We start from the raw sequence: 25,355 nt of genomic DNA, 5'->3' as shown, positions 1-25,355 counted from the left end.
TGACTGGCGGTGTGAGCAGCACCGCGGCAAACGTTCAGCATCTCAAACTCTCGCCATTGTCTTGCCTCTCATGCATGTTATCCCTGTTATCAAACTGTGATCCCCAACAGTTCTCTCCGTCGTCGATATTTGCTGTCGTCATCAATCAATTACCTCATTCGTACTCCTCTTTTTTCTAGAATTTATTAAGAAAAGAATGGCCGCCTCCAAGACCATCGAAGTCCCCCACCTCGGGGGCATCAAGGTCGGCTACGCCCTGTCTGGCGACCGCTACGATGCCTCGAAGCCGACCTGCGTCCTGATCAACTCCATGTGCACGACCGTCTCGCTGTACCGCGAGCAGTTCAACGACCCCAACCTCACAAATGCTCTGAACCTCCTCGCCATCGAGCCGTTGGGCCACGGCGCCACGAGCTCGGTCTCCGAGCAGTTCACCTACTGGGATTCGGCCATCATGGCGTTGCAGGTCATGGACAAGCTGGGCATCCAGAAGGCCTTTGCCCTGGGAACCAGCCAAGGTGGATGGATCATCGTCCGCATGGCTCTGCTGGCGCCGGACCGGGTATGTCGATGGGCAGCGACGACAATGACATGAATTGCGTCGCGAGAATATTACTCGTAGTTAGTCAAAGCCAGTCAGTCCCCTTGCGCTGACACACGAATTTTTCTTGTTTTGCTAGATCCTCGGTCTTCTGCCCCTGGGAACGTCCATGGACAGCGAATCGCCCGAGTCGCGTGCCAAAGGCTGCTGGGATCCCGCGCCGATCATCAAGCCCTTCATCGAGAAATGGACCAGCGCGACCCCCACGCCCGACTTTGTCATCGACGACGTCTGGCAGGGAATGGTGGCTAGTCTCGGTTTCAGCGGCGCGGTGTCTGCCGAGACGGTTGAGTTCTGGAAGGCCACTGTCCGGGACGTCTACAAGGGCGACGAGGGCCGGAAGAAAGTCCGCATGGCGGCGATCAACCTGCTGGAGAGAGATGGACTGTTGCTCCGGTTGGGCGACATCAAGTGTCCTGTGTACTGGTTGCAGGTGAGAAAGTCGTTCCTCTATCACTCAATCAGGAAGCTTGTCGCCAACAATGAACAGGGAACCGAAGACGCTCCTTACGGCCTGACCTACCCGCCTGAGCAGATCAAGCTATTCACCTCTTCCAAGGAAACCAAATTCATCACCGTCCAGGGCGGTGCGCACTACCTGAATGCCACCAGCCCGAAGGAAGTCGCGGACGCGCTTCTGGAGATGGTCAGTAAGTACAAATAAGCTGCACACCCCGACGTGGTTGGATGGTCAGGACGTTGGGTCCATACCTACATAATTTCTATACAAGTATGTACATACCTACCAACATAATATTTATATATACCCGTTAATGGTACCCAGGAGCGGGTACATGTAAATAGAGATACGCTCGTTTAATAATAATTTTTTATTTATCCGCTGAAGTAGCGTTAGGATTTAATGTAGCCTGAGGAACAGGGCATATGATATCATACCTAGTAGACTACCAATGACGATCCGCGCGCCGAATGCAGCTAATAGGCATGAAGAAGTGGACCTAGGTGGCCAGAACAATGCTGAGCCGATCATCGATCGAGGTTTATTCATGTACTAGTAACTAACTAACACCATCTATTGCATCGCATTGAACAGTAGACGAACGAATGTCATTGTCACCTAGTTAAAGTCATTCTCTGCGCTATCTATCTCAGGGCCTTATAGCTTTTTTTTATTGATATAGTTCGATCGAGGGTGGAGAATATTACGTTCGTATTCATACGTATAACCTGGACGTTCGCGCAGAAGTATGTACTGTACATTCTTCTGTCATTTCGCCCTTTTTTTTGCGAAAACTCTATCATCTATCAGTAGAAAATACTTAACGGAGCCTTTTTTTTTATAATGATGATGATTATGAGATGATAATAATGATGATACTTTTTTTTGCAATATAGAGATAGAGAGAGATAGATATAAGCAAATATAATAGAGTAGAAAAAGAATACATGTCTATAGATACCCGTATGGGACATGAAATGGAACAGCGGAGGAGTAATAATACTTACTTACCTAGATAAGTAAGTAAATAAGTATTATCATTCTTATTCTCTGCTTTGAGTAAGTAGATAGGTACAGTACATTACATAGTAGTTTCATGTGATTGCACAGTTCCTCCTTTTTTTTTTCTTTCCACTGACTTGCTTTATATATACTCAATGATGACTTCCACTGCTAATTAAGGACATCTTTTAATTTTTTTTTGCTTTATAGTGGTCACTGTCATTCCAGTTCTTTTTTTCCCGTTTAGATGGTGATAAAGTAACTACCTATCTATATATAGCTCTAATGTCTGACTGACTCTCACATCACAGGATTGAGAATTGCTTTACCGCGTCCTCTAATGTAAGGACTATCTATTCATGTCATATCACATCATTATCATGGTGTTGATTGCCCACAACCTGCTGATTTCTGTGTGTGGGTGAGGGTTGTCCCATGATTTGGATCTCGTGAATGGCTAGTTATATACTTGTCGCTTCGAGTGCGGAGTTGCTCTTGTGTCAACTATTGGATCTGTTCTGCTCGACAAATTGCCCCGGAAAAGATGCCATTATTACTGGTTTATGAATTAATGACTTAGGTTTTGAATTTGAGATATGGCTAGGAGTTCATAGTAGCAATTCGAGATACGAATAGATCATTAATTCAACCAAATAAATGATGCTAACCAAAACGAGCGGAACAGCTCCTGATATATTTCATCGTGCTTGGTCCGCCGGCTCTTCCAGCTGAAACGACTCCTCAGGGCTCTGCCACTGCGGACTCGTCCGGTGACTTCGAGACTCCTGCCGCTCCTCGTCATCGGCCAGCTTGCTGAAGCCGTCGACCAGCGGTACGTCGCTTTTGTCGTACGGCACGTGGCATCGCACCGACCGCAGCGGCGGGTAATATCTCCGGTACGACATGTAGGCCACCGTAATGCCCAGCAGCCCCCCACAGGTCACATCCCACACGTCGTGGCGATAGTCCTCACAACGCGAGATGGCGATCATCAACGCCCCGAGAAGGGGCGCCAATACCAGCAGACACCGCGCCAGATCTGCTCGGGGGCGAAACACATGCATCTGACCGGCGAAAAACCTGTCGAGACACACCAGCTGTCAGCATGCATATTTTATGATGGTGTGAAAAATGCCTCACACTCACATCGCCAAGTACCCCAGTCCTCCAAAGGCAAAACTGCTGTGTCCGCTCGGAAAGCTCCTCCACCCTTCGTCGAGAATGTGTTGGTTCGGCTGCGTACAGACCGTGTACGTCACCAGCTCGTGATCCGGCGTTCCTCGACCGGGCTTGCAGCGGTCGATGAGATCGGGCCGCGGCCGTCCCACGGCGTTCTTGATAAGATCAGTGATAAAGGAGCCCACGGCCAGCGTGACCACCAGACCCAGGACGGTGACATGGAATTTATGGGCATCGGGACGGAAGAAGATCCCCCACAGGACGAGGATGATCAGGGGAATGACTCCAGCGTAGATGACCGACCACACTCGATGGATGTCAGTGATGTTCCGGTCTGTTCACTGTAGGAGGGAGGGAAGCGCGTACACACAGATACTCTCTCCACCTGCGCAAATGGGTACTGGAGGGCGACATTGTCCAGGGAGAACATGCGATGGAATGGGTGAACGAACAGCTGAATCTGTTACTCGGTGTCCTGTCAGCATATGATCTTCTCTATCTGCAAGGCGGAATTGTCAACTTACCATAACCCAGCCGACTGCCACCACGCTCAAGGCAACATAATCGGGTGCGTACGTGCGACGCCAGAACCGGGCTAGCGCTCCTGCGGCGCCTGGTTGAGTGGAAAGAGGCATCATGTTCGTTCGGGGCGAGGGGACATGATATGACATGGGATATTCAATGATGCTGGGACTGTAGATATATTCACGGCGATAGCGAAGGCCTGTAACACATGTCGGTAGTGTCCGGAGAAAGCGCTGGCAGAACTGTCCAGTAAATCTAGCAACACACGTGTAACACTAAATCTAAGAACGCTATCGACAAGAAACAATCAACAATAGGATGGAATGGCGTGTTGTCGAATGGCAGAATAAACGGATATGTCTAGGTGATGGGTGTTGGAGACGAGGCTCCGAGCTGCGGAGATGACTTGTCACTAGCTTCGAGGCTGCGCTGCGTCTTTCTTCTCCCCTCACCTTACGGAGAACTCTTTCCATGCAGACCCTCCCAACACATACGAGCGAAAGCGAACGAGCTTTCTTCCACTACACAACGGTCTCTATTCTTTGATCAATTCGCCTGGTATTCAGTCTCGCTATGGCTGAGGGAGGTCCCCGTCTTACCGCCGCCTTCCCCCCTCCTCCGCCCTTCTGGAAGCACTTCACTCCAGAGAATCTCGAGAAGCTCGAGCAGATCAAGAAAGAGAGCACAAAGTCAAAGGAAGAGTACCGCAAGAAGAAATGGACTCCCGCCGAATTGCAGGCCTTGAAGGTCCCTCCTGAACTTCGCTTTCTCATCCCTCCCGAAGCGCCCAAGTCGGGCACGTACAGCGTGTTTGGGGAGCCACAAAGCGTAAGATGGCCCTTTCTACCTAAATTTGCGACATCTTGTGGATTGCTAATATGTGCCATACACAGATCTCGACTACTCTTCCTTCCTTGAAGGAACAAGGCATCGAACAACTCTACCCTTCTCCCCCCGCGACCGACGCCGGAAAAGAAGAACCATCCGCGCCGCCGTTGAATCACGCCTACTACCTCTTGAAGATCAGCAAGTCCCTCCTGCTCAATTTCCTCGAATTTGTGGGGATCCTGTCGGTGGCTCCGGAGCAATTCGAACCCAAGCTGGAGGACTTGCGCAACCTTTTTATCAATGCACACCACCTGCTGAATCTCTACCGGCCGCATCAGGCGCGCGAGTCCCTGATTCTGATGATGGAAGAGCAGCTGGATCGCACGAGGGAGGAGATCCGAGAGATGGACCGCCTGAAAGACCGTATCGAGCAGCTTCTGGAGCAGCTGAAAATTGATGGCGCCGACGCGTTTGCTGCGTCGCAGGTGGCTACGGAGGAGAAACCGAAGCCGGTGGAGTTAGATGATAAGACAGTCGAGGAAGCTCGCCAGCTCTGGGCTCTCGTGAATGAGGATGAGGATCGACCGCGGTGATCTGACTCGCTCTTTCTACGCGATAACTCTACTTCTGCGGGTTCTACACAGCTTCGAGCCGAGCCAATTGCTTCTCACTACTGGATGCTGCGATACGCCATGACTTCTCCCATGATCGAGCTCGACAGGACAAGTTACGCTCGGCGTTACTATACTGTGGAGACACAGTACGCCTCTACTATTAGCTCTTACTACTGATTATGTCCAGTTTGTAAGAGCACTTTGATACGATCGCACCATGGACGCGATCATCCACATCTTTCCTCGGAAATAGTGATTTTCCGTTCTGCATCACGTGGTACGCTAGCGCGCCGCGCTTAAAACCACACGGAAATTTTCCACCTCCCTTCGAACTGTTCCCCGTTCCATCGTGGAATGACAATGTCGATGCTCTAATGTGAGCATTTTCAGAATAAGGTGCTGGTCTAGGTTATGAATCAGTTCATCGGACTAGACAGCGGCAATGAGTTCGTTTACACGGTGATGATTGGTTTGCAATGGGCTCATCGAGCTTGGAATCTGTTTTTACCTTCTGAGGTCTAAACACAGGCAATGGGGTATTGAATTTTTCAATTTCATGTGTATTGACAAATAGGTACGTGATTCTCGTTGCCCTCCTAGCTCCGTATTATGATGATTGATGCCTAAAAATATGTTTCAACCCCATATGAAAGCACTACGGTGCCTTTTGATTACATTGTGCATCTACTATCTGATTTCCTTTCTGGCTGCAAGAGCATTATTTATGTGACCAGCGTGTTGTGTGAGCACCTTGCTGACTTTGTCCAGATTAGTCTCTACTGCGATGCTCGCAATGTCAATACTACACGCTTCTATTTATGGCAGAATGAGTAATAGTACTACTAGTAATGGCAATTTTACTCATCTACTTGCATTAATCAACGCACTCGAGTTCCCTTTTTATGACTGATTGTACTGTTTATCCATTGGAGAATGCCATCATGAGATCTATATCATCTGTTATGGTCTATTTCGCCCATCTTTCTGCGGTATGTATGTACAACAAAAGAAAAAATAAGAGAGAGGAAAATAGCAAATGTCTTTGTACAAGTTTTTGTTTATTGATATTAAGATCATAATGGGAATGTGGTAGGTAGGTAGGCTGATGGAATGCAAATAAATGGGAAAACTCGCTTGTCACGAGGATCGGAAGTGAAGAATCAAAAGAAACGAAAAGAGAGAAAGAAGAAGAATTCGAAGAAGAAGAAACACAAGGGAAATCCAAGACCCCAAGGTGACTTGTGATGCAGGAAGCCACGTCATGTGCTCTCCGCTTTCTTAGACGCCTTGGTCCGCAACTTCATCAGCACATAGACCAAGGCATACGACGAAATGGCAAATATCACCACGATGCCAGCATCCCGCCAGCCATAGTAATAGTCCAGCAGGTTGACTGTGGCCAAATAGTCACTCCCAGACCGGTACTCGCACACTCGACAGCCTGACGTGGCATCCGGATTGATCAGGTTGGAGCCGGATCCCACGCCCTGCATATATTCTGCCAGATACTCTCCACAGGTTGTCCCGTTGGGCGGGTCGAAGATGGCGAATTCTGACTCCGCGCAGTTGATCTCGCTGCCCCAGACGTCGAACACGAGCAGACTGCCGATCAGGTAGTTGAATGGGTTGAGATAGTACATCCAGTACCGCCAGAACGTCTGGATCTGCGAATACGGCACCAACACGCCACAGAAGGACACCAGCTGGCCGATGACGAACGGGTTGGCCAGCGCCGCGAAGACGGCATTCGGTGCATACGCTGCGATGAACTGACCGATGCCCGTGTACACGAACTCGTACATCAGCATCACGAAGAACGTCCCGCCTGCCCGGTGCGAGTCGCTGGGGAATCCGACCGTGTAGTACCAGCAGACAAAGTACAGCACCGCGCAGATGCAGAGATACGGTATCTCGGACACGATCAGCGCCGTCACGAACGCCTTCCACGAGTACATCTTGGATTTCTTCTCGCGCGTCTCGTAGATGTCCCGTCGGTCGATGAAGAGCGGCTGCAGCTGGGCGATGACACCAGGGGCCACGAAGATGAAGTTGAACACGGTGAAGAGGCGAAGCTGAAGATCGGCCACGGTGTCACCGATCTTCCAGAACGAGAACCCGTTGAACAGGGCCGTCGTGATGTGCAGCATGAACTTGTTGTTAATATAATCCGTGTTGCGGAACAGGGACACGTTCATCCGGTGCGTTACGATCTTGGTCTGCTCCCACAGCGATGTCGCGAATTCATATCCGTCGTCGTGTGTTGCCGGTGGTTTGGCAGCAGCCTCTTCGATGATCTGATCCAGCTCGTTCATCATTTTCGCATGTTCAGGGGATTCCAACCAGATCTGGTGCCAGTCTCGACCCTGCGACAGGTGCCCTGAGACAACGTCGATCATATGCTCAGCAGGATTGGCATCGGGGGGACACGGCGCGCCATGGCGTGCAAAGTATTCCCGAATCGTCTGCGCGTTGTCGCCAATGTCTCCAAAGTACACCGTCTTGCCACCCTTGGCGAGAAGCAGCAGGGTGTCGAACTGAGCAAACAGTTGCGCCGAAGGCTGATGGATGGTGACCAATACTGCCTGGCCGACATCAGCCAGTTTTCTCAGGAATCGCACGGTATTGAAGGCCGACTGTCCGTCCAGACCGGACGTCGGCTCGTCTAAGAAGATAAGGATGCTCGGCTTCGCCACCAATTCCACTCCGATCGTGACGCGCTTCCTCTGTTCTACCGATAGGCCGGCTCCCACCCGCCCGATGAGAGTGTCGGCAATGTCGTGCAGCTCCAGGAGATCAATGATGGTATCGACATACTTCAGCTTCTCTTCTCGGGGGACATGACGGGGCTGACGCAGCAAGGCAGAGAATTCCAGGGCCTCACGGACCGTGGCGTACGGCTCGTGGACATCCAGTTGTTCACAATACCCGGCAGACCTCTGGAAAGAGACAGGCAAGGGACGCCCATCCACCATGATCGAGCCCCGAATGGTGCCTTCTGTCTTTCGTTGGGCCAACACGTCCAAGAGAGTCGTCTTGCCGGCCCCCGACGAGCCCATCAGCGCGCCCAGCATGCCGGGCTTGACCCATCCGTGGACATTGTCGAGGAGGATCCGTTCGCCAGATGGCGTCTTAACAGTGTACGTCAGATTCTTCCAAGTGAAGACGGATGTGTTGCGAATCAGATTGCCTTCGATACTGGCATTTTTGGTGTCATTGACCCCATCTTCAGAGTCGGAGTTGGCCGAGCTGCCGGACGGACTCCGTTTTTCTTGAGTCTGGGACTCTTCATCCGCCGCCTGGACGGCCCGAACTTGTTTCACCTTCTCTCGGGGAATCAGCAGGGATGGACCGTTCTCCGACGACGAGCGCCAGAAGCTGGTTGCGATAACTGTGACAGCGGCGAACAGGGCCCACCACGCCCAGATGATACCAAAGTTCCGCCAGAGATGGGCGTGGCTGTAAGACAGCGACGCCAGATATTGGTCTCCAGTCAGAGACACCTCGCCTTGGATAGCACCGCCCACGCCCGCACAGGATTGGAAGGCGGGATTCGAATACCCCGGGCCGTTGGGGATCAGGTTTACTCCGACACAGGGAATGATCTTGTTGTGGAACTCATTGGAGAGAAGGGCTTCAAATCCATATGCCAGCGGATCGATCCAGAAGATCCAGACAAACCACGGGTGCATCTGCGGCTTTCTGATCATGTAACCCGTGTACATGACGGTAGCCGTGATAAGAAGACCGGACATTTTGGAGGCGCCATCGAACGTCTGAAAAGCGGCTCCTACGGCGCGGAACAGGGCAGTCATACACTAGACACGGTTGTCAGCAATGCCTGCTCTGAGATACCTTTCCAATTCTTTACTCACCATAGTCGTCGCGATCAGGATGATCCAATATGTGAAGAAAGCACTGGCGCTGGTCGTCAAGCCCACCATGAAATACAGCACCACCGAAAAGATGCTAACCTGGAAGATGATGACGGGAATATCGGCCGTGATCTGCGCAATGCAAAATGCTGCAGGGTGGTAAAACGCGAAAGACTTGTGCTTGATCAGGACCGGTCGACCTGTGAAAGAATCCGTCACTTCGCTCATAGACAACAAGCTATTGTACAGCAGCGAAAAGAATAGCGCTCCGGACTTCACAAACAAGCCCCCGGAATTGTCTGGGGCGTTGTAGAAGAGCGATCCTGCGATCAAGGCCTGCGCCAGGGTTGAGATCTGCTTGATCAAGAACGTTGCCTTGTCGCCCCAGATGATATGATACTGTCGAACAATGCAGGCCTTGACCTGGGTTGCAAAGCTCGTCGTCAGTGGACTTGATGACGGCAGCTGGGGGTGCTTCTCCTGCGCAACAGATTCTTTAAACGCCTCTGTGCGCTGTTTCGCGAGATCGGTCATTGGATATTTGTACTCGGCCCTCATCTGTGCCGAGATTGGTGACTTCTCATATTCGGCCAACACCATGTCTGCATTCCGGGGAAAGCTGCGCTCGCAGCCCGGTCGGATCAACCGCTCGGTTGGTACCGTCACGCCCGTCAGGAAGTCGGCCACGTTGGCCCCATCACGACAGACGAAGCCCAGGTTCTCCATGAAGGGTCGAGCCTCCTTCATGGGGCCGTAGTAGATCTGCTTGCCTCCGTCGAGCACGAGGACCTTATCGAACAGTTCATAGATGCCGTTGCCGGCCTGGTATAGCGTTACGATGGATGCCAATCCGAGCACGTCCGTCATGGCCCGGATGGCCTTGGTGTATTCCAGGGCGGTGCTGGCGTCCAGCCCGCGCGTGCTGTTGTCCCAGCAGAAGACCGAGCCTCTCGTGGCCAGACATTCGATGATGGATACTCGTTTCCGCTCTCCGCCGGACACTCCGCGCACGAACTCGTTGCCGACTTTTGTATCGTGAGTGTGCTCGATGCCCATCGACTGGAGCAGGAAGTTCTTGGTCTCAACCCGCAACTCCTCGTCAGATTTCACGCCCTGGGGGAGGCGGTAGGGGATCTTGAGGCGAGTCGCAAAGTCCATGGTCTGGCCCACCGTCAAGGACGGAAAGAACAGTTCTTCTTCGGTATTCATGACGATCTGGCCTCGATACCGGGTGGCCTCTGCGGCGGTCATGGAGCCATACCAGACATCTCCCGTGACGGAGGCGTATCCATTTCGCCGGTTAGCAAGCATGTTTAACAACGTCGTGCAGCCAGAGCCGGGCCGGCCCAGAACAAGCAGCATCTCTCCGGGCTTGACGCAGCCATGACTGTTGCTGAGGATCCTCTTCAGCGGCGGTTTGTGGCGCGCCTCCTTGATCAGTTTCGGTATGTTGAATTGCGAGATGACGTTCTCGTTGATGGCTGCATCAGCGCTGATGACTTCGACATTGAGGTTTTGCCATGTCACGCCAAGCTCTCGCGGCTTGAAATCGGACTGGACATTGCGGGCGTGGATCTCTTCGACTTTGGACTTCAAGTGCCAGTCTCTCTCATTGTTGGTTTTGCCGTCTTCAAACTGCCCCTTGCCTGGTTGGCTGTCTTCAAGGGACAGCGTGGCCCCCGTATCCGTGTCTGACCTGCTCTCAGACATGTCGACGGCCATGTTGACCTGTTTCTCTTCTTCCATGCCTGGAGAGCCAGGGTTGGGTTTGCTGTATGCTGAGAAACCCTCAACACCCGAGGGGTCGTTCCTTTTATTATACAGGCAGACATTCCGGATGAAGACGGGGCGCAGCAGACTATCCTTTTGTTCGAGACAAGTCTGCTACAAGTGGATCAGCTAGATTAAGTTCGTCGTTGTCAACCAGCTGGCTGACGGGCCGATTTTTGGCACGCCATCCATCCGTTCGGGCAATATCGATATCCGAGATACTAATCTATGCACTAACGATTTATACATACGTATCTACTGGTTGGAGACAGTAATACTCTTGCAGATAAGCTTTCCTGTGGACCTTTCCGGTGGCGAACAAGGGGCCGAAGGGCCAGAACGGCGTTGCGAGACTCAGTATAAAGCCGTTTCGGCTGTGGATCTTCGGGAACGTGGTCGTCCCGACTGGCCGATTCCGCTTATTAAGGCGCAGCATGATACCGATACATACATGTTGACAACCGAGATCATTGCCTAGACTTCTGGTATGGAGGAGTATCTTCCAAGCTGAGATGACTCAATTGTGTCGATACGCCTCTTCGGCTCGGCAGACGCGATTAACGGCTTCTATTGACGTATATCCGAGAGGGCAGATCAGCCGCTTCCTGAACTTGCGAAACAATAGCATTGAGCACTTGAGTTGTGTGGTGACTGACGAGTGCATGCAACTTCTCACAACACAATGGATGTCTCATTGTGGTATCTCCGCTGTCCTCCGAAACTGCTGACGCAGAGGCAATGAATACAGCAAACAGGGGCGTTTGTAAGTGGAGAATTGTTTCAATTGTTCTATTGTTGTCTTTTTTTTTTAATCTCACTGAAAGTCGTTGTTCCGCTGACTCAGCGGAGGCAGTGACGTCTGGTGGATCTGATAACGTTAGAACCGCCGATCGTTAGCTCCCTAGATCTGGAGATCGAAGTCTGTCATTAGGGCCTCCTATTTGTGGAGCAGCTTCCGAGTCTTGGTCTTGGTCTCGGTCTTCGGACTTGGGACGCTCGTTGCTACTCCGTAACGTCCGTAACAAATTTCGCGGAGATGCCGTAGTGATTACTACTCCGTAGTGCAGCCGGACTGCCTGAGTCCCGACCTCCGAATCGGACATCAACGTGAGAATGGGAAGCAGCTATTATTATTATTGATCAAGAAATAAATCGCCAGATGGTCTACTTGAGATAGCGTGAGAAATCAAGAATTATTTCCTGGATCTGGAATTGCGTTCGTTGAAAGGCAAGCTGGACTGACAGTTGATTGGCCAACACGGATGACATAAGCGGAAGGACGTTCCTCCGCTTAGTCAGCTGGCTGTCGTTGCGTCAGCGATAATCCGACCTGATTCAAGTATCCAACCATCTTCCCGCCAGTTTTTTTTCGGAAATTTACAATTTAGGATGTGATGGCAGATGACTGAATGCCCGTTTAAGCTAGCCACGTGCACGGACTTAGGATGTACGTGACTCCAACATCCACCCCGCGCTCCGAAGACGAGACACAAGGGGAGCCGCAGAAACGGAAGCGCGTCGCCAGAGCATGTGATTCGTGCTATAAGAGAAAGGTACCGTACAGTCCACGGGCTCGATGCACTTTCTAGAATACAGGGAAAAATCGGCGTTCCTGACGTTGCGTGGCACCGTGTCCAGATCCAATGCGACGCGGCGGTTCCCCAATGCAACTGGTGCAGGCATCATGACCTGCCCTGCACCTTCAATCGAGTCGTCGGAGGGAATCGAAAGAAGAAGAGTGGCGGGCCGAAGTAAGTACTTATAGAGAATCCGGTTATATCACTTGAATACTCATGGTTTGAACAAGTAAGCAGCATCGGGCGGAGATGCGTCTGGCTGAACGCATCGAAAGAATTGAAAAGCTGTTGACCAGTAATCTAAGCACTCAGGAAACTGGTTCGCATATATCGCATAGAGAAAACTCTCCTCATCATCAAGTTAACTGTTATGTAGGTACCGGACATTCAACCCATCAGCATGCTGCTCAGCTATCTCCGCCGGTGATCGAGCCGCAGCCCTTTGGTCGCGGCTTTGGCAAACTGCACTTTGCCGGCTACAACCTGGGCGAGATCAGCTCGCACAATGGCATCCCACTGTTCTCCCCCGAGGGCCAGGAATGGGTACAATCCCGGACCGGAGAGAAGGCAACGTTCGAGAAACTATGCGCCTTTGGCCCGCCCTGGCAGAACCAGCATCGCTTCTATACAGCCTCCATTCCGGCTGATTTCCAGCGACTCCAAGCCTCAGTGGAGCTGCCAGATAGAAAGATCGTAGAGGAGTATTTATCGATATACCGCTCCTCCATCATTCGTCTGGTGTTTCCCTTCATTGACCCCGTCCTCTTCCAGGAGACGTTGAAGCTGGCCTACGAATCGCAGCAGGCTCCCATGCCGGCTGGTGCGGCCAGTGCCAAGGCGTGCGTCTACGCTTTTCTTTCTGTGGTGTCGATTTTCAATCTAGACGGAGTGTCTCTCCTAGTAGATAGCGAAGCTTGCTCCGTGAAAGCGCAGTGCTTTACCCCGCAACTTGTGCAGGAAACGACGATTGACGGGCTACAGACCTCTATCATGCTGGTAAGATTATTTCATTTATATATATATTTTTATTTTTCTCTTCCATGCTCACAGCAGACAGTGTCTCTTTCAGCTCTTCTCCGGAGACCTGCAATCTGCCGCCCTGCTCAGTGCTATTGCCTGCCGGGCCGTATTCATGCTGGGAGGCAATACAATGTCCGACACAGCCTACGTGACAAGTGATCCAACATCGCGGGTTCGATTCCATCTTCGGAATCTGTTCTGGCTGTGTTACACCGTCGACATCGAGATCTCTCTGCGATCCGGGCAGCCGCCCTCTATCAACGATGCATATTGCGACTTGACCCTGCCGCCACGGTATGTCGAGATGCAATATGCCGATTTATGTCATGACGTGCCTATCGACGACGATTTGATCGTTCCGTTGTTTCCGGGGGATCTGCGACTCTCCATCATCAAGATGCGGGCGTATAACGCCCTGTATTCGGTGAAAGCCCTGCACAAATCCGACGCAGAGCTCCTGAAGGACATCCGCGAGCTGGACGACGAGCTGGAGCAATGGCGCATGTCCGTGCCGCCGAAATACCGGCCCACCCTGTCGTTTTCCCACGAGACGCCCTTCGTCGACAAGAGCATGAAGTCGATCATCCTGCGACTGGAGTACCACCACTGCGTGGCGGCCATCCATCGGGCGAGCGGTCGTTGCCGTGTCTGGGCCGGTGGGCAGAGCGGTGAGATGGAAGGCGTCAGCTCAAGTCTGGCGCTATCTGTGGGAGCCAGTCGATCGTCGCTGCACTACCTGCGGACGGCAGTGCACACGCTTACGGGGGACTGTTTCTGGTAATACACGCGCGAACCTCATCACATCACGAGGAGTGAACTAATATTGTCGTCTGCAGGATGATCCTTTTCTATCCAATGTCCGCTCTTCTCACCATCTTCTGCAATCTGCTTATGAACCCACTGGACCCGCAGGCGATCGAAGACCTGGAGCTCCTCAGCCGGGTGCCCGAGCTGGTGAAAGGGATCCGGATCCGCCAGCTGACATTGAACGAGATCCTGCACATCAAGCTGGTCGACGACTTTGTCGCTGAGTTGATCCGACTGGGCAAGTGTGCCGTTGCAAAAGCCCAGAGAGAGCGGGAGCAAGCCGAAACTATCAGGCAAAAAAGCTGAAGACAACATTTAGGGATAGCGCGTCTATGGTACTGGCGTTTATCTGGGGGATAGGCCTGTGTATATCAATACTGTCGATTCGTTTTTCATTAAGCGGGAGTCACGAGCGGTTTCTTCTGTGGTATTTATAATTCAGCGTGCGAGAATATATCGGGAAATAGACCACATGGATACGTTTCTCATCCTTAGCACTAGGATAGATTCTATTTGCTCGATGACATCAGATCGAAACAGCTACCGTTGCGAGATGGTGCGCTACTACGGGGTAATATCAAACAACGCTCAGCTGAGGTCGAGTTAAGCATACCTGGCGCTGGAACGGCTGATGTACGACGTACGGAGTATGGATAGTTGTTTGCCAAGGGTGAGCAGACAATTGTTGCAGAAGAACAAGCGCGTGGCTGACAGTCTGACATCATCGTACAGAGCTAACCTTATTGGGAACAAGCTCATCCAGTGAGATCGCCGCGAATCGAGAATTGAGCAACTTCTAATCCCGATTCTGCCTAGTGCCCGCCAGGCGTGGGGACAAGCGAAGTCACTCCATGCATCAGTCATCCGGTCAATAGAAGAGGCATGAGTGGAAGAGTGGACGAATTGTGAGAATTATATTATGATTATCAGCAACTTTAAAAAGTAAAAGAAAAAAAGAAGGAGAGAGAGAAAGGAACAACAAGGAAAAAGCGATCGACAATCAATATTTGTAAAAGAGAGTACGAAAATATATATAACGGCGTGGACATAGATATGATGCGACATACATATAGTAGTGCAATAGAAAGAGGAGGAATTAAGGGGAAAAAAAATGGCAGGTGTCCAGATCAAGTAGTTGACTCGATGACAGATAAAATTAAGCACTTGAATTGAATCGACGTAAAAGGAGAAACAAACTTCTCAAGTTTCAATATATATATTGCTGCACAGTTGGAATGCAATCTTGTCGCCAACGTCTAGAATAATATGATTTCCACCGGCTATGACTCAGGTCAGATACCGCGGATGTCGAAGGTTGCGATTGACCAAAAAAAATCAGATATCGCTTCGCAGCCATCTTATTCCTAAGCCATTTTCCCACCCAGTCTGTGAGGGTAATTCATACCGCGGTACACAAGGTATGGAGTGAAGAGTAAGTTAGGTAGATACCTGATCTGCATGAAGATTCCTTCAAGCGCTTGGTTTCATCGCCGCGGAGAAACGCCCAGCATCTCCGCGGCAGTTTCTACCACTCATAGCAGTTGACGAACCTCTCTTATAGGCCATAAACACTGAGATCCATCTTTGAACCCAAGTGCTATTACATAAAAGAAATCCTTTTTTTTAGCTTTTATTCGCACTGTGGGTGGTCCATTACGCGCAGTTGTAGTCGGCTAAATGTTAGCCGTCGGGTGTGAGTATGTACTGTGCACTCAACATTTGCGGTTACTAATCATGTATTCATGCTAACTTACTATCATAAACAAAATAGTAAATAATAATGGTATATAAAGGTCCGGTGAGCGGAAAAAAGATCATAAAGACCATCGAAGCTATTATGTGACCAAGCAACAGAGTGGCAGACTACTACGAAGATGGGTCGACAATCCGACGGAAGTCCTCCACACACGAATACGAACAATGGCATTATTCTGCAATCAGAAAAAGTCAATCTAGACATCTCTTCCGGAGAAAAAGATACCAAAAATGAACCTTTCTCTCCTCCCGACGGCGGTTTCAAGGCCTGGCTGCACGTTGCCCTGGGCCATCTCGTCTTCTTCAACACCTGGGGCGTCACCAACAGCTTCGGCATGTTCCAGCAATACTACGAGCAGACCCTTCCCTGCAGTCATCCTCCGTCTGATATTGCTTGGATCGGCAGCGTCCATGTCTTTCTCTTCTTTGTCGGCGTCTACACCGGCCGAGCCACCGATGCAGGATATTTCCGACTGGTCTTTGTCTCTGGCGTCGTCCTCCAGCTCCTCGGCACGTTCATGACTTCACTGGGCACCAAATACTGGCAGATCTTCTTGAGTCAGGCCGTCTGCGTAGGGCTAGGCCATTGTTTTACCTTTGGTCCGGCCCTGTCGGTCATGTCGTCGTATTTCCTGCAGAAGCGTGCCCTGGCAGTCGGCCTTGCTGCTGCTGGCGGGGCCACCGGCGGTCTGGTCTATCCGGCTGTCGTGAACCAGCTGCTGTACCATAGCGATGTCGGGTTCCCCTGACGATGCGAGTGATAGGCTTCATCATGTTGGGGACGCATATCCCGTCCGTGCTGTTCTTCCGATCCCGTCTTCCCCCGCCAAAGACCGGAGCGCTGGTCGAATGGACGGCGTTGAAGGAAGTTCCCTATGTGGCGTTCATCTTCAGCTTTTTCTTCAACTTCTGGGGTCTCTATTTCGTCTTCTTCTACCTGGGGACGTTTGCTCGCGACCGGATCGGCATTGCGGACTCGATCAACCTGGTCATGGTGCTGAACGGGGTCGGCGCCGTGGGACGCAGTCCCAAACCTCGTAGGAGATCGTTTCACGGGGACGCTGAACCTGCTTGTTCCCTGCAGTTTCGCCGCTGCGATCCTGGTCTATTGCTGGGCAGCTGTCAGAACAGCGTCGGGATTGTGGGTGTTCACCGTCATCTACGGCATTGTCGCCGCGGCTTTGCAGTCTCTTTTTCCGGCCACAGCAACTGTTTTAGTCACCATCTGCGCAAGGTGGGTACGCGAGTGGGAATGGTGCTCACGGTGGTCAGCTTCGCGACATTGACTGGCCCAGCGATCGAGGGTGCCTTGATCCAGCGCGACCAGGGCGGTTATCTGCTCGCCCAGATCTTTGCCGCAACATCGATTCTGATCGGCGCTGTGGCAGGGACCGTGGCGAGAGTTGCCAAGGTGGGCTGGAAATTGCATGTCAAGGTCTGATCTTGCATACGCTTTCTTTCACCAAGACTGGAGCCCAGAATCCGATCAAGCCGCAGGAGGAAACAATCCCATGAAGTATATAAGCAGAACTCTTTAGTAATAGCTGTAATAGTCGTCTAGATGGAAACTACAGAAACTCTTAATCTATTGATAGCAAGTTGATTTGTAGAGCAGAATGCTTCCGTCATTGACCTTAGATGGGCCAGTTCTATCTATTTCAGATTCAAGATCAACATGCTGCCTAAGCTAGATCGTCCATATAGTATGTCTATAGATAGGAAAAGCTTTAAATTCTCCTCCATGCTTCTCCCTTCTCGGACGAGACTCTCACTTATACAGGGTGATCTGGACTCCGGTCTTGTTTGACGGGCAAACCCGCATACGCCGTGTACGGCGCAAGGTCGTGGGACTCGATCGTGCATATATCTGCGCCAGATGCGCGAGCATACACGATGACTCGGTTGTGACCATCATCTGCGCTGACGGGCCACCAAAGGGCACGAAGTTCCAGAAGGGCCCCAGCCCGTCCCAGCTCTCTGGCCGGAACTCGTACGCATCCTCCCCCCAGTAGTCCTGATCGCGGAGCAGAACAGTTTTTGTAACCTGAATAATATCGCCCGCGTGGATCGACTCATTTGTATAGACCTTGCGGCAGAAGAAAGGCTTGGTCAGGAACCGGCTGAAGACCCAGTCGTCGTCATCAACAATATTGGCCCCTTTATCCGCAAATGGCATCAAAAATTCGCTTTGCGTTGGATATGACTAATACCAAAGTCTTGCCAGACTACAGCCGTCGGCGCTTTGAGGTTCTCAGGCTCAATAGTATCTCAGGCATATTGGCATGCATGCTGCTGAGTCAGAAGTAGCCCTAGCTCGCGCAGGACCTGAATTCAGCTGGCCCCAGACAATATCGAGGACAAAGACCGGGCCTTCGGGCCGTAAAACTTCGGGCCGTAAACCTATTTCATTCACATGGCGAAGAAGGCACCGGAGCATGAGCCCGATGAAGCTATAGTAGAGAAAGAAGACATGAAGTGTCGGTTCTATGAAAATTGTGGTTCAAATGATGGCAGGAAGTGCTCAAAAATATTGACTTCCTCACTCAGTCGTGCGATTTGTACCGATAAAAGCTGCCGGTTTTGGGTCAAACCTGGTAACCCTAAGGCCAGATGCCTCGCAGTCGATGAGTACGTAACGTTATTGCCTGGATGCAATGGCTGTTCTAGGTAGTGAAATTTTGAAATTGTCCGCTGGATTAACTGTGTATGATCGGCCACAGAGGCTGGCCTCTCCCTCAAGCATACCGTGCGCACCCTGGTCGGAGTAGGATGTATACGGTCTGTACTGTACTGTCGTTTCTATTTTCCTTGACCGCATGTTGTGAAATGTGACTGCGCACATGAAACGAACAGGTAGGGGCTAGTTTCTTGCTTTGTGTAGCCGATATGCATCGGGGCAGTGGCAGTGATGCGGTCCAACGCACACTCAAACGAAGGATTGGATGCCTGTACTGCAGGTGTCAGAATGATAATCAAAGGACTTGACTGCATCAAAGACATTGACAGATGCAAAGTTGCGGTGAAATTTGTCGTGGGGCCATATCTGGGAGCTGTCAGAGGAAGGTGTCACAAAATTCGGGCCAGCTTACAGCCCGAGCATCAGCATGGCCCGAAAAAAGAGCTCGCAATGTATTCCCCTTTGTGTTTTCGGTCCGCACATATTTGCTTAGCTTAGCCACTGCACGTGGTTGACAGGTTATCTGTTTAGATAACCGCCGAGTCATGATGTCAAGTGAGACATTCATGTTTTGAGATGGTAAAAAAGAACCTTAAATTTTTTAATACCCTATCAAGCCTGTAAAACCCATAGATAAATGCTTGATATAAGCCTTATAAATGCTTCCTAATGAACCCTCAAATGGGCTTCTCGCGTGACTTTAGGATTGTTTCACGGGGACCTTTATCGGGCATTATTGTAGAGGGCTTCATAGAAGGAGCGTTCATAGTAGGGACAGATCTTGATAAACGGTCTCGTTTATCATACCGAAAACAGGCTGAGAATAGAAACAAACAAATAGTATGAGTGGGGTCTATCTGAGTCAGATTTCTGAGACGCAAGGTGCATGGAATATCTTGATACTTCATGTAGGTTGAGATCCATTTCCCCCCGAGATATTCGCCATCCTTCACCATACGGCAGAGAAGCAGTTTCTATCCTTGCAAGATAGGTTTTGGCCATGGATAGCTGAGGAATCGAAATTTAGCAATCCGCAGAAAAGAATTGGGGTCCAAGAACAGGGACTCCATGCAAAGCTGAGGAACATAGTCAACATAGTGTTACGCAATCGAAGACGTGCTGAGTGAAGCAAGCAGTAAGCATGGTGGTTTGTCTGGAGTGTCGAAATCTTATATATACTTACTTGTCTAGCATGCGAAAAACACCAGCAGAGTACTCATTTCGCATCCGTTTCTTTGCCTATCTCGAACCATCATTGTTTCCTCGCTCATACCACGAAAATGAAAGCGCCCATTGGGATCATTGGCTCATCCTGCCGCCTGCCTGGCGGCTGCAACACGCCTTCCAAGCTATGGGACCTCCTCAGCGATCCCAAAGACGTGCTGAGCACGTTTCCGGCCGACAGGCTAAAGCTGTCAAACTTCTACCATCGAGATGGCGAACATCATGGCAGCACCAACGTCAAGAATCGCTCCTACCTGCTCTCAGAAGACATTCGCATGTTTGATGCACCTTTCTTCAACATCAACCCCCTCGAGGCTGATGGCATGGATCCCCAACAACGCTTGCTCCTCGAGACAGTCTATGAAGCATTGGAATCTGCAGGCTGCTCACTGGAGCAAGTCAAGGGTTCCCAGACATCTGTCTATGTTGGTGTGATGAATGCGGATTATTTTGATATGCAGTATCGCGATACTGAGACTTTGCCCGTGTATAACGCTACGGGTACGGCTCGGAGTATCCTATCCAACCGTATTTCATATTTTTTCGACCTCAAAGGACCGTCTATGACGATTGATACTGCCTGTTCAAGCTCTCTGGTTGCCTTACACATGGCTGTGCAGAGCCTGAGAGATGGAGAATCAACAATGGCTATTGTTGCTGGCGCGAACCTCTTGCTTGATGCATCCATGTATATTGCAGAATCAAAGCTGCATATGCTCTCCCCTGATTCTCGATGCCGGATGTGGGATAAGGATGCTAATGGCTATGCTCGTGGTGAAGGATTTGCTGCTGTTGTCCTCAAACGCTTGTCTGATGCAGAAGAGAACAACGACAATATCGAATGTATTGTCAGGGAAACAGCGGTTAATTCTGACGGGCGTACAAAGGGTATCACCATGCCCAGTTCTGCGGCACAGGCAGCTCTCATCCGAGAGACATATCACAAGGCAGGGCTGGACCCGGAGCAGGATCGTTGCCAGTATTTTGAATGTCACGGCACCGGAACAGCAGCTGGTGACCCCGTGGAAGCCAGAGCGATCCGAGATGTGTTCTTTCCGAACGAGGATGCCACGAGACGCGAGGGTAAATTGCTCGTTGGGTCGATAAAGACCGTTATCGGCCACCTGGAAGGGACAGCCGGTCTGGCAGGAGTACTCAAAGCATCGCTAGCCATCCAGAACCGAACGATCCCACCAAACATGCATTTCAAAGAACTAAATCCCGAGATCGTTCCATTCTGCAACAATCTCCAAGTGGCTACCAGTCGGATGCCATGGCCAGAAGTAGCGGGTTCTCCACGACGAGCCAGTGTGAACAGTTTTGGTTTCGGTGGAACAAACGCACATGTTATCCTTGAAAGCTATGAGCCAAAGGTCGAGAAGACGGAGCGAAACGGCCAGGACAGTCTATTCGTGGGTCCGCTGACCTTTTCCGCAAACACAGAAGCGTCTCTGTTGGCGACTGTGACGGACTTTGCAGCGTATCTCAAGCGAAATGACTCGGTGAATCTGGCCGATCTGGCGTGGGTTTTGCAGCTCCGGCGTTCTCACCTGCCCTTCAAGATGTCTTTCTCTGGAGCTACCCGGCAGAGGGTCTTGGAGGCAATTGATCACTATTTGGAAAGCGCTGAGCGTGCAGTCGTGCGTTCACGCGGCTCAAACGAGGCTCCGGGAATTCTCGGTATTTTCACCGGCCAAGGTGCCCAGTGGGCGTCCATGGGGCGGCGCCTGATCGAGTCCTGCCCGTTATTTAGGGATTCGATCGAACAGTGCGAGGCATCTCTGGCCGGTCTGGGTGACGAGGCGCCCAAGTGGTCACTGATGGAGGAATTGATGGCCGATGCAACGAATTCGCGCCTGTCTCAGGCTGCATTCTCGCAGCCTCTTTGCACCGCTCTGCAGATTGCCTTGGTAGATCTCATGTATGCGGCTGGCATCAGATTCCGAGGCGTTGTCGGTCACTCGTCCGGTGAGATTGCTGCTACCTATGCAGCTGGCATAATCTCTGCCAAGGATGCCATCCGGATTGCTTACTACAGGGGATATCATGCCAAGCTGGCAGGTGGTGACAATGGTCAAAGGGGAGGCATGATGGCTGTTGGCCTCTCTTTTGAGGATGCGGCTACCCTCTGCAAGCAACCTGCTTTCTCTGGTCGCCTGTGTATTGCTGCAAGTAATGCCAGGGGCAGTATCACCCTTTCAGGTGATCTGGATGCTATCGAACAGGCCAAGAAACAGTTAGATGAGCAGAAGGTTTTTGCAAGACAGCTCAAGGTTGATACAGCGTATCATTCCCACCACATGCTTCCATGTTCCGCATCTTATTTGAAATCTCTGAAAGCCTGCAACATCCAGGTGAGCCCTCCAAAGGAGGACTGCGTCTGGGTATCCAGCGTGCGCGGAGATGCAGATCTTCTTGACGGTGACTTGAGCATCATTAAAGGTGAGTACTGGGTGGATAATATGGTGAAAACGGTTCTCTTCTCTGAAGCAGTGGAATATTCTCTAAGGAGGGCTGGCCCATTTGACATTGTGACCGAGATTGGTCCACATCCAGCACTCAAAGGCCCGACAACACAGGTCATCCAGGAAGCGTTGGGATCACCCCTGCCATATACTGGGTGTATGAAGCGAGGGGACGATGATGTCGAGGCATTTTCGGCTGGTGTGGGCTACCTATGGTCTCATCTTGGGTCGTCTTCTGTGGACTTTGATGGCTATCATCGAGCATACTATAAGGCAAACCCGCCCACGCCCAAGATGCTGAAAGGCTTGCCTTCATACTCCTGGGATCATGGCAGAGTCTATTGGAAGGAATCCCGCATTTCCCGAAATTTCCGTCTGCGCGATAATAAGCCCCACGAGCTCTTGGGGCGACGAGTCCTAGATGACTCAGAATATGAGATGCGCTGGCGCAATATTGTGCGACTCAATGAAGTTTCCTGGATCGGAGGTCATGTCTTCCAAGGCCAGGTCCTTTTCCCCGCAGCAGGCTATGTGGCAATGGCAGTGGAAGCCTGCAAAACGGTTGCAGACGGACATGCGCTCAAAATGATTGAACTGCAAGACATGAAAATATTCAAGGCAACAGTCCTTAATGAGGGCCATGCGGGAGCGGAAATGATATTCACCCTTCGTCGGCTTGCTAAGAATATTCCCATAGGGAATCATCCCCCCGTGCGGGCCGAGTTTGCTTGCTATGTCTGCTCAGAGGAGGGAGCAGGTACGATGGAGATGACATGCTCTGGCCAACTTCAGATTCATTTTGGAGAGCCATCCGATAAGAAGCTGCCGACAAAGCCCCCAGGTCCGCCGAATCTTGCTCCAGTGGAGATAGACCGATTTTATTCGAACCTGGAACGGGTAGGTCTTAACTACCAAGGGCTTTTCAGGAAGATGGACCTGCAAAACCGGGCTCTCAGATATGCATCTACGTCTGCGTCCTGGGAAGACGAGGAACTGGGCCACGATTATACGCTCCATCCGTCACTCCTAGATGTGGCATTCCAGGCGGCGTTTGCGGCACATTCATCTCCGTCAAGTGATGGCATGTGGACGCCGTTTTTGCCCATTGGGATCTCTCGGTTGCTACTAAGTTTGAACCAAGCGCCTCAAGCTATCGCGGGACACGTTCGACTAGATACAACTGCATTTATCACCAGTATGTCTGCTTCCGGCTTCGAAGCCGATATTCACGTCTCTCTTCCTGGCGAGAAGCATGCCGGGATCCAAATCGAGGGCTTAACAATGAAATCCGTGGATCAACCAACAGCTTCGAATGACCAGTATGTTTTTTCAAAGACAGAGTGGGATGTCGATCTTTCGACAGGACTGGCCCCCTTCGGTGAAGAGAATAGCCGGGATCCGCGTGAATTGGTTGAAGTACTGGAACGGGTGTGTCTCTTTTACTCCCGCAGGCTTGTCGCCGAGATCGCGATGGCGGAGACAAAGAACTTCAAATGGTACCATCAATATTTCCTGCATTCGCTTCACCATTACCTGGATTCCATCTGCAACGGAAACCATTGCACTCTGAAGATGGAATGGATGGAAGACACTCCTGAAACAATCCAAGCACTAACAGCACAATACCCTGGACAAATCGACTTGGCTATGGTGCATTCCCTGGGTGAGAGTCTTGTCGCCATTTTCCGGGGTCAGAAACAGATCCTAGACGTGCTGATGGAGAACGACAAGCTCCACCGATACTACATGGAAGGATGTAGCTTCCGGCTTCTCAACCAGCACATGTCGCGAGCAATCCGCCAGATCACTCACAAGTACCCACAAGCACGATTGCTCGAAATTGGCGCTGGTACTGGCGGAACCACGAAGAATATCTTGGATACGATTGGCAATGCCTATTCTTCATACACCTATACGGATATTTCTGCCGGCTTCTTCCCACGAGCAGCTGAGAATTTTGCACAGCAAAAGGGCAAAATGATATTCAAAACACTGGATATCGAAAGGAACGTTCGTGAGCAAGGGTTTGAAGAGCAGTCGTATGACATCATTATTGCTTCCAATGTGCTGCATGCTACTCGTAACCTGTCCCAGACGATGCAGCACGTGCGCTCTCTCCTTCGGCCAGGTGGCTATCTCGTCCTGACGGAAGTGACCGGTGATCTGCTGCGCACCACCTTTCTGATGGGTGGCTTCGAAGGCTGGTGGCTGGGAGTGGATGAAGGTCGGCGGTTTGGACCAGGGATCTCGCCTGTCCAATGGAACGAGCTCCTCCAAGAGACTGGATTTTCCGGCGTCGATTCTGTTGTGCACGACCAGCAAGAAATCGAGTGGCATGCTACATCTTTCATTGTCAGTCAGGCGGTGGATGAGAAATTCGAGATCCTGCGTGACCCTCTTTCGTCAGTGAGCAGCATCCCTCCCACAGAACGGATCTTGGTCATTGGCGGCCAAACATTGCCAATTTCCAAGTTGTCTAGAGACGTTCAAAAGTTTCTTTCTCCCTGGAAGCGCTTCATCACCGCCGTGACCAGCATCGACGCTCTGGACAAGACAGCCTTCTCGGCGTCAACCTCTGTCATCTCTCTCACCGAGCTAGACAGGCCGCTTTTCGCAGATCCAATGACCTCAGACCGATGGCAAAAGTTCCAGGATGTCCTCAGCAAATCCGTCAATGTCCTGTGGGTTACAGCAGGTCGCGCGAGTGAAAGTCCACATTCGAACATGGTGGCCGGTATTGGACGGGCTCTCCAAACGGAGATGCCTCAGCTGAACTTGCAGCTGCTGGATATTGGCAAGGCGACAAATCTCAACTCTAGACTCATAGCGGAGGCATTCCTGAGACTAATCGTCTCTAATATACGCGAGTATGCCGAACATGACATGCTCTGGGAGAAGGAGCCGGAAATCACGTTCGACAACGATCGGATTCTCATTCCCCGCGTGATGCCCAGCAAGACGCTGAACGATCGATGGAAT

The 25,355-nt window shown here is 51.2% G+C and overlaps 7 protein-coding genes across 7 annotated transcripts; 4 read left to right on the top strand and 3 right to left on the bottom strand.

Moving 5' to 3' along the window:
- Positions 1-196: 196 nt before the first annotated feature.
- On the top strand, positions 197-2,132 carry T310_0728 (Alpha/beta hydrolase; the record flags this gene model as incomplete). Its single annotated transcript, XM_013476390.1, has 6 exons — positions 197-562; positions 681-1,251; positions 1,538-1,610; positions 1,744-1,807; positions 2,019-2,080; positions 2,129-2,132. 6 exons carry the CDS (start codon positions 197-199, stop codon positions 2,130-2,132), a joined length of 1,140 nt encoding a protein of 379 aa, XP_013331844.1.
- A 629-nt stretch (positions 2,133-2,761) lies between these two features.
- On the bottom strand, positions 2,762-3,877 carry T310_0727 (PAP2 domain protein; the record flags this gene model as incomplete). The annotated part of the gene is made up of 4 exons (XM_013476389.1): positions 2,762-3,143; positions 3,210-3,576; positions 3,609-3,702; positions 3,767-3,877. 4 exons carry the CDS (start codon positions 3,875-3,877, stop codon positions 2,762-2,764), a joined length of 954 nt encoding a protein of 317 aa, XP_013331843.1.
- Positions 3,878-4,340: 463 nt separating this feature from the next.
- On the top strand, positions 4,341-5,188 carry T310_0726 (RNA polymerase II mediator complex protein (Med7); the record flags this gene model as incomplete). Its single annotated transcript, XM_013476388.1, has 2 exons — positions 4,341-4,595; positions 4,661-5,188. 2 exons carry the CDS (start codon positions 4,341-4,343, stop codon positions 5,186-5,188), a joined length of 783 nt encoding a protein of 260 aa, XP_013331842.1.
- A 1,280-nt stretch (positions 5,189-6,468) lies between these two features.
- On the bottom strand, positions 6,469-10,803 carry T310_0725 (uncharacterized protein; the record flags this gene model as incomplete). The annotated part of the gene is made up of 2 exons (XM_013476387.1): positions 6,469-9,024; positions 9,082-10,803. The coding sequence occupies 2 exons, from the start codon at positions 10,801-10,803 to the stop codon at positions 6,469-6,471; spliced, it is 4,278 nt and encodes a 1,425-aa protein (XP_013331841.1).
- Positions 10,804-12,535: 1,732 nt separating this feature from the next.
- T310_0724 (C6 transcription factor) lies at positions 12,536-14,561 on the top strand (the record flags this gene model as incomplete). Its single annotated transcript, XM_013476386.1, has 4 exons — positions 12,536-12,602; positions 12,805-13,424; positions 13,486-14,225; positions 14,285-14,561. The coding sequence occupies 4 exons, from the start codon at positions 12,536-12,538 to the stop codon at positions 14,559-14,561; spliced, it is 1,704 nt and encodes a 567-aa protein (XP_013331840.1).
- Positions 14,562-16,207: 1,646 nt separating this feature from the next.
- On the bottom strand, positions 16,208-19,234 carry T310_0723 (uncharacterized protein; the record flags this gene model as incomplete). Its single annotated transcript, XM_013476385.1, has 8 exons — positions 16,208-16,532; positions 16,736-17,115; positions 17,462-17,554; positions 17,644-17,697; positions 17,827-18,213; positions 18,756-18,795; positions 18,862-18,956; positions 19,100-19,234. The coding sequence occupies 8 exons, from the start codon at positions 19,232-19,234 to the stop codon at positions 16,208-16,210; spliced, it is 1,509 nt and encodes a 502-aa protein (XP_013331839.1).
- A 733-nt stretch (positions 19,235-19,967) lies between these two features.
- On the top strand, positions 19,968-25,352 carry T310_0722 (Uncharacterized protein; the record flags this gene model as incomplete). Its single annotated transcript, XM_013476384.1, has 1 exon — positions 19,968-25,352. A coding segment is annotated over one exon (5,385 nt), but the record flags the coding sequence as incomplete, so codon positions are not given.
- Between the last annotated feature and the right edge of the window lie 3 nt (positions 25,353-25,355).

This window comes from Rasamsonia emersonii (genome assembly GCF_000968595.1).
Source record: "Rasamsonia emersonii CBS 393.64 chromosome Unknown ctg1118621759960, whole genome shotgun sequence".
Taxonomy (NCBI): Eukaryota; Fungi; Ascomycota; class Eurotiomycetes; order Eurotiales; family Trichocomaceae; genus Rasamsonia; species Rasamsonia emersonii.
Note: the sequence above shows the minus strand (reverse complement) of the source record. Positions and strands in the feature narration are given on the sequence as shown.